Source organism: Tachypleus tridentatus, chromosome 12, assembly GCF_004210375.1.
Source record: "Tachypleus tridentatus isolate NWPU-2018 chromosome 12, ASM421037v1, whole genome shotgun sequence".
Classification (NCBI taxonomy): Eukaryota; Metazoa; Arthropoda; class Merostomata; order Xiphosura; family Limulidae; genus Tachypleus; species Tachypleus tridentatus.
The window spans coordinates 74,825,497-74,834,610 of NC_134836.1; the positions used below are offsets into that span (position 1 = coordinate 74,825,497).

Genomic DNA, 9,114 nt, shown 5'->3' on the forward strand with positions numbered 1-9,114 from the left:
CATTCACAGATTTTTTGGTTCACTTTAACCCTTACTGATGGACCCTCACTGCTCTTTTCTAAACTATTTTTGCACCAAATTTCTTGTCAATCTTCTGTTGTTAGTAATAAAGCTATTAAAAGCATTAGATATATTTACAAAAATAATTAGGAGAAACTTTAAAAAAAGCAATTATCTCTTAATACATAACTAGTCATAGCTCACTTGATATACTGTTTAGAGTTTTAATTACCTTATTTATCAAACAATAATGACTTGATCCAGATTTACTGAATTTAAAAAAACTATTGAGGGGTTGATAGCATTAAGGCCTCAAACTTTTTATACCATATTTTGACAACAATAGGGCAAAAAGACAGATTCAAGAACTGAAAAAAAGGCAGACTAAACTCCAGTTGAGACAGTTATATTTTAACATGGTGACTAGCTAATACAATAAGTTATCTCCAATATTAAGAAAAGTTTGTTATTTACATGAACTTAACAAAAGAACAGATGACTTATTTGTTGTTGTTTTTTACCATTTATTAATTAAATGGAAGGCTAGTCAACAGTTTTCAGCATCAGTTCTTCTCTGACCACAGAGTGGGACCTGACTGTCACCCATACAACACATCAGTGACACCAAAATGCAGAGTGAGACTGTATATTCCTCTGAGAGGTAACAAGGCACAAACTACAGTTTAGCATAGTAGACATTGGATTCAGCTTGACCGGGATCAAGTTTCCTTGTGGTCCACATAATGTGTCAAAAACATCTGTGAAAGTTAATGACATGTACCAGACACACCTATGTTTGTTAAAGGAGACAAGGTATAAACTAGTCATATAAAGATACCTTTAGATAAGCTTGAATTTTCTAACCTAAAGCATCAGGGACAAAGATGTGGTGTAACACTATGATAACCAGCAAGAAATACAGTCAAATGCAGATATATCAGCTCATATATACAACAGTGAACATCAGCCATATTTGTGCCCTGCTAGCTGTATACAAAATGTTGTGTAAGATAAAAGCATGCTGTGTTTTTTCAAAAAATAATCCAAAGATAATTAGTTTCATAAATAAAACATCTGTTGTGCCTCTGTAAACCACAGGTAAGATTTGTTCCCCAGTTATACCTAGTGATTATTGAAATTTGATAATTAAATAATGAAGTTAATGATAAATCAATTAATTCAACTAACTGAATATTCACATTAAACTTGAATAGGTGGAACAATAGTAAACACTATTAATTTGAAACACTAATTTAATTACTAATTATTTTTAATGAAATTAATTGAATTAGTCAATTATTTTGCATGACATTAACAGGTGTCCATGGGTCATTGATTACATCAAGTTAATCTCTCAGTCCTAACCAAATCTTTTACATGTTTAGATACTCTATGGTATACCAAGATGGGAACTTCAATTAGATCTAGTTTGAAGGATGGAAAAGATTGCTTCATCCCATCTAGAGCAGAGGTCTCATCTGGTTGTGGTTAGCCTGAACACTGTTGTAGCTGTTATTGAGTTTGGCTACAAAACACTGATACTACAATGTACATGCACATACTTCATTCTCATAGGTGAATCAGCACTGTTTTTTCATGGGAACTAGTAGAGCCAGTGGCCACTTTTAAGTAGGACTACCTGTTTGAGTCAGTCGGATTTATCTGTGACTGTAAGTAAACAAAGTCATTTGACTAAAACATTGACCATATAATTCTCCTTCCTTCTTCATGTAATGATTTTAGTCACTTCTTTATATTTTTGATGTTATTGTGTTTAAGTGACATTTGGTTGTTACTCATGAACCAATGAAAACTCTCCAGAGAAATGTTCATCTGTTGCAGGTTGGATAAAAAAAAACACATCACCCTTCCAGTAGTAAGTACAAAATCTTGGAGATCTCTCTTTCTTACTATCCACATAAACGTGGACAACAATTTACTTTGTTATAGAAGTAATTTTTACAGTTAAGTGGTGAAGTAAACATAAAATCAGAAATAAAAACCCACATGAATTCACAGTCAAAGTTGTACATACAATTTCAGTAGCATTAAAGAAAAACTCTAATTACACAGTTGATTTAGAAGTGCTTGTTTTCAAACTAACAAAAACTTGAAAAAGTCTTTAACATGTATTCACCAACCATTAATGTGTAGCCAACAGGTAGAACCAAGAAAAACTTCATTTAGAAAGCTTTTTTTTTTATTCAGCACAGGAAGATAATTTCAGATGATGTTATATACTTCTTCTGTATGTATTGTTAAGCTTTTATTTTAATGTAAATTATTCAAATTACATGTACATAGGAAACAGCTTTTCTTTAAGTGTATTTATAGAGATAGATAGTTTCTTGTTTCACTATTCCTCTCTACTTAAACCTATATCTAGAACTTTTGTGTCATGAAACTTTGAAAGGAACCTTTTCTTATTTCAGTATGGTAATAGTGAGGAGGTCTACTTACCTTAGCCAGTGCTTTCTTGTATCTGGTGATGGCTAGTTCCATAAGATCTCGTACCAGGATGCTACCATCTCCACAAGGCACTATGACACCAATATCTCCAAAATTCACAGTCACTTTCATTTTGACTTTAAGTTACCATTTGGTGTATTTCTAAGGTGGAACATCACAAAAAAGAAAAAGGTTCAAGTATCCAATGTATTATTATAAGCTACCAAAACGTAACTTTTGTAAATAAAACTAGGCCAAAGTTTAGTCCTGAAGCTTAACAGACTTAGATTTCTCTCTTGAGATGCACTAAAGCTGAAATTGTAAAATATGTAACTAAACTTAGGTAGTTAACAACTTAAAATACAGTTTATGTGCTCTTATGTTCTTTTAAGATCAGTGTTACATAAATAAGAGTGTCTTGGTTTGTTTGGAGTAGCTTGTATTATAGTTTTAACTAGATTTTATGGTAGATTCCACTTGATTAAGCATCAGTTTTACCCATCACCTGTAAAATCATTTAGTGCTGGTACAGCCTTTGAGACATTATCAAAATTAAATGTAGACAATATGAATAACTTTTGTTTACTTGTTATTTATATGTAATAATAAGAGGTCAGTCGAAAGGCATAAGCTTAATATTATTAATAACAGCCAACGGTTTTACCACACCAAGAATGAGCAAGTTTATCGATAAATACGATATACCACAAAAGTTTAAATTACAACATTGACTCGCATATAAACACCCATCGCTGGTTTCACTTTTAACTTATTTTTGGAATAACTTAAGATTCGTCTTACTGACAGTTCTCACTCTTAAACTAAATTAAACTGATCAACTCAGTCGTCTTGTAATGTAGAAGTTGTAACCGTAAACTGTAAACTGGCACGTTACAATAAAGTAAAAAAGAATGACCGTTACGCTCAGGCGTCGGCGTTAGCGGTTATTCATTAAACGAAACACTAGTAATAGTGCTAAAGAACGGGGAATTCCTCACCAGTTCAGATACCTAGGCTTACCATCTTCACAGTTGTTCAAAACACTGTTTATTCTATCAGTATCACTACTTGGTACATTAAGTAATATTATTACTTACATTTACCTGGAATCATGATATAGGTTTCCCATAGAAAAAACAAGCTGTATCCTAAAATAGTTCATGGTGGCTAAAAACTCAGAAATATACTCTTGCTGTTTAAACTATTCATCACTCAGAATGGACGACGAACCACCTAACAACGTGTCTCAACTTCATAAATTTTTCATTGGCGTTTGAATCAAAGGTGATGGGCTAGCAGACGACGAAGTTAAACAGAATAGATGTCGCTAAAATTACAGTATTGTAAAAAATAGTAGAAACACTTTCTAAATGAAAGTATCCGCGCTACGAGTTTATATGGAATGATTAAAAATAAGTAAAATGATTTATAAAAGTTTAAGAATGTTTGAAAACAAAACCACGTGCTTTTAAAAAAGAGAGTTTATATGTACGTATATATATATATATATTTCTAATATTAAAGTATCAGGGTGAAAATCAAAATATTGTAACAGTACACCTGAAAATGACTAATTTCTTACATCTGGTCCAGATAGTAATAGGAAGCGAACTGAAAACTGACATTATTGAGAACCTGAATTATGTTTCTAACACTGACATTATTGAACCTGAATTATGTTTCTAACACCCCTAATAGCTCAGTGGTATGTTTGAGGGGTTCACACTCTGAGTGAGCACAGATACTCTATTTTGTAGCTTTTGTTTAACAACAAATAAATAACATAATACTTGCTCCAGTAGTTAGTATATAATTAGTAAAATAAAGTATAATACTCTTTAAAAGTAGTTTCATATTTAGATAAAATTCGAAATATATCCTTTCTTACTTTCAGAGTTACAATACGTCCCAAGGCAGATTTTGGATATTATTTTTCCCAACAATAATTTTTTAAATTTCTTAAGGAATTTTCCAATTCTATTCTGGAACAGTGAATCAATACATATATTCACAGTCACTTAATACTGGATTTACCATTTTTATCATAAAACGATCAGTCTTAACAGAACATAAACTGTGCGAGATACTTAAGGTTTCCTTGTTCGATAGTAGCCTATTTGTTGGAATGTGTAAACAAAAATTAGTTCATGGATCTCGAAAGATAAAAATGGCAGTTAATGCGACGTTCGCATATACATCGAATTTGTTCAATGGAATTAAAATAAGTGGATTGAAACTGTTATGAAAGATAAATGAAGATCGTCAAAGTTGAAATACAGTATTATATTGAATAATATAATATTATATTATAATGCAGAAACGTTATTTAAAATTCTAAACTGAAAACGAACCCCCTGTAAGAAATCAGGCGTGGTGGTTTTGGAAACAAAATATAAAGATTATGTTGTAAGTTAAACCATCAAAGGCAGTAAAGTGTTAATTACACATATTTATAAATGTTAATTTATAATACTGATATAACACACCGGCAATTAATTTTCTTCTTCAGTAGCTCGGTAGTGGTTAGGGGCGTTCGACACATAATGAAAGGGTAAAACTACAGTTCCTCCTTGTTGTTATGGTTTGATAAAAACATAATTTCGGTACTCATTTCCAGATAAATGGAATTTTACATTTCTAGATAAATGGGATTTTACATTTATGAGCTGAATCAGATTATTATAATGATTACAGGAATGTTTTGATTATATTGTTCGATTAAAAGCAGAGGCTAGTGAATGAATGGTTCCTTCTAAACGACACGTCTAATGAAAACTGATGGACCTATATTGAGGGCAATTTAGAACTCGTGTCTTCCAACTTCATCCTCACTCGCTGCGGATGCATTCATCTAATACAAACTATCTGCCATAAATACGTCAATTAATAGTGAGGATACCATAGTAATCCTAAATAATAAAAATATCACCCTTATCCCTTGCAAGTACTTGCAATAAGCAAGTTAGATAAAAAGTAAAGATTGGTAAACATACGTACAAAGGAACACCAGAATATAATATTAGCTTAAATTCAAGAAAAATGTGTAAAGTAAATTAAGACTTAAATATTTTGTTCACACAGCCCATATTTGATAAAAGTAATTTTATTTTAAAAATTCTTTATTTTTCACTTAAGGTGTAATTGTAGATATTGCTTTATTCCTTCAGAGAAGAAAACTCCATTTTTGATCGTCTCACGTTGGTACAGCGGTTAGTCTACAGATTTACAATGCTAAACGCAGAGGTTCGATTTCCCTCAGTGGGTTCAGGAAATAGCCCGATGTGGCTTTGCTATAAGAAAACATATACGCACGCACCTTTTTGATCACGTATGCATTTGTGCTGCTACCTAGTGCATTAAATTATAACTAGATTAAATAATAAAAATTAATTCCTGAAATATTGAGATGTTAAATGCAGTTTATGGATTAGATGACTGTTATTTATTTGTATTTCTACAGTATAAAAACATCTTTGGTAAAAGTAGAGAAAAATAATGCTAGTATAATCTGATTAACCATGCACGCCCTTTTTATTTAATAAAAAATATACTTTGTAATTAATTAATCACGCGTTTATGCTACCGTTCTCCAATAGTACAGCGGTATATCTACGAATTTATAACGTGAGAGAGCGGCGTTCGATACCCGTGGTTGGGATACCTCAGTGGGTAGTTTAGTTTTAAAGACAACCTTATGATAACGAGTAGAAAATGTTATTATATACATTCAATATGTGAAAAACCCCCTTGAGCATGTCTTCTGTTAATTGTTGTATCATACAGTAATGTAACAGTGGTGAAATATTATCTTGCACTTATCTCTGTGACCAAAGTTTATTTTTCAAAATATTACAAACCATAAGAATGTAATATTGATTATAATATAGTGCTGAATCTTTGTTGTTAGAGTAGTAAATACAGTTTTAATATAATTAGTGACGAAACTTACGAAGACAATAGTGTTATATCACGAGCATTCCTCTTATTTTAGAAATACTTTATATTTATTTGAAATGTTGTTTATACAAAAGTTTCAATCATAATTCAAGATTAAAATACCATCTACGTCTTTATATCAACAACAAATGTAAAAAAAAGTGAAAGAAAGATTTTAAGTTAATATGGATTTTGTTATTTTGTGGACTAACGTGTATCGTGTTAATGTTTCTGTTGAGCTAAGGAAAGAAAATGGTTGATATTTTAATGTTGGTTTGTTTTGAATTTCGCGCAAAGCTACACGAAAACTGTCTGCGCTATCCGTTCCTAATTTAGCAATGCAAGACTAGAGGGAAGGCAGCTAGTCATCATCACCCACTGCCATCTCTAGGGCTACTCTTTTACCAACGACACATTATAACGCCCCCACGGCTGAAAGGGCGAGCATGTTTGGTGTGACAGGGATTCGAACTAGCGACCCTCAGTCGAGTGTCTTAACCACCTGGTCATGTCGTGCCAAGACTAGAGGGAAGGCAACCAGTCATCACCATCCACCGCCAATTCTTGGGGTACTCTTTTATCAACGAATAGTAGAATTGACCGTCACATTATAACTCCCCGATGGCTATAAAGGCAAGCATGTTTGGTGTGACGGGGATTCGAACCTGGAACCCTCGGATTAGAAGTCGAGTGCCTCAACCATCTGGCCATGCCGAGCTATTTTAATGCTGAAACAGATTAAAAGATTTAAATTGAGGAAATCAAAATCTTTTCATTGGAACTCGTTATAAATGACAGTGGTAGCTTGTTTATGAACTATTTATATATGTATTAAGTATACGTTTAATATACATTTTACTATAATGATATTATCAAACATCATAGTTAAACAACAAACTTTCATGGATTAAAAGTGCAATAAATAGGAAGAAATCTATATTCATATAATAGTGCTGTCTATTGTATGTCCATTTAACTACTTCGCAGGGTGTGAATGAATCTTCACCAAAATTGAAAAATTATATGTAATGCCGCACTGACCTAATGAGCCTCCATATCAAGCCTGCAGCACATTTGACATGGATGTTCACTGGGTCCGTGGAGAAATACATACAAATACTCATTTTTGAGTATTTCGGTTTTCACGAGTGTTTTTTATCACTATCTAATTTTCTGTAAATGGATCTTCACCAAATTTGTGTATAGAGGTTTTTTGCAACCATGGTGAGATGCATACAATCTTCAGTTTTTAATTTTTTTTGTATTTGTTTTTCAGTTTTTATAAACATTTTGCCACTATTTCACCTCCTGTTGATGGATTTTCTCATACATAAAAAAGTTGCGGTTTCACACTTTGTGTTTTGGAGTTTTTATAGCGTGTTTTCTTGTTTTTTTTATAGTTACATGTAAGAGAAGCAACTTTTCATGTTCTAAGATTTACATAACTTTCGTCCAGAGGGCGTGTACTCCAGCTAGTAAAACAATAAAGTAATATTCGAATGGATAACTAAAAATATCTTAAAGTACAGAGAATTTACCATACAACGTCTGATTGTCAGTCCCCGAATTGTAGGTTAAAAAACACTGAATATGGAAACAGTTCAATTACAGGAAAACTGGATATATCTGAATTCTACGAATATAACGTTTAGTTACCTTTGTTTACTTAATTTGGTAAGCGTTGTTGGACTCTATAAAGCTAATTATATTTAGTTCATTAACCATATTTATTAAGTATTTTATACATTAATTTAAAACTATTGCTTATTACTGAAACATGTCTTTCTTGAGATATATCACACACTAATATTTTTAGCAAATAAGAAAGTTCTATACTTCTAATTATAATTCGCATGTGGTAATTTTCAGCCTGTAAGTCATGCAACTTACATTTCGTAGCAGACTCTTCTGAGACCTTAGAATTAGGAATCTGTTATGTAAGAATGGGTTATCTAAGAAAAAACAAAAACAGAATTATTACATTATTTACTGAATTAAATTCTATTGAATTGTAAATATTTGTTTCTCGCAGCTTCATTACTAAGTTATCTACTTCATTATTCTATAATTCATTAATGCAAGTACAGACGTTTGTTGTAATTTATTTTATAGTAATAATTACGAAACTTGCTCACATTTTTATCCTCGGCGCATAGAATGGCTCTGAAGTATTTGGTATACAAACTTTTAACTCATAGCTCCGCCATTTCTTGACTGATTTGAAATGAAATCACAGTTTTGGACTCAGGAGATCAACCCATTTTGATTGGTATATATTGTCATGCGCGATATTTCACACACCAATTTACTCTAATCTCGCTAAAAATAATTTCTATTTGAGGATAGGCTGGTAAAGATCCTGATGAGTAATAAAATTTAATAGGATATACGCATGCTCCACGATTGGTATTGCTGGCACACAAAATTATAGGTAATAAAGATGGGAAAATGGCCTCATACATTAATTTACTCTAATTTTACTCAAAAGATTTCAAGTGTCGCGGCTACTGACGATTCCTTCTTATTCACTTATTCGAAATTGACAAGGGAAGGGAGAAATAAAATATTTCATCTTTTTTTTTCTAGTTTAGGTAATTGTTTCGTCACTGAATATAGTTGACATTTATTCGTGTGTCCTAGGCCAATGAAAGTTATAATATGTTGGTGTAATCTTTATTCCGTTTATGAAATTAACATTCGTGGCTTATAATATAACCTTGTATTCTAAAA

The 9,114-nt window shown here is 32.0% G+C and overlaps 1 protein-coding gene across 6 annotated transcripts in view; it reads right to left on the bottom strand.

The window, feature by feature from the left end:
- LOC143233641 (partitioning defective 3 homolog) overlaps positions 1-3,707 on the bottom strand; it is a 71,422-nt gene extending 67,715 nt beyond the window's left edge. For 5 of the 6 annotated variants that reach the window (XM_076470089.1, XM_076470093.1, XM_076470087.1 and 2 more), the window contains exons 1-2: positions 3,546-3,707; positions 2,461-2,610 (exon numbers count right to left, since the gene is read on the bottom strand). In XM_076470089.1, the coding sequence (XP_076326204.1) occupies positions 2,461-2,580 (120 nt within the window). In that variant the 5' untranslated portion in view covers positions 2,581-2,610; positions 3,546-3,707. The remainder of the gene's footprint in view (positions 1-2,460; positions 2,611-3,545) is intronic. The other variant, XM_076470088.1, reaches the window with a different exon arrangement.
- Between the last annotated feature and the right edge of the window lie 5,407 nt (positions 3,708-9,114).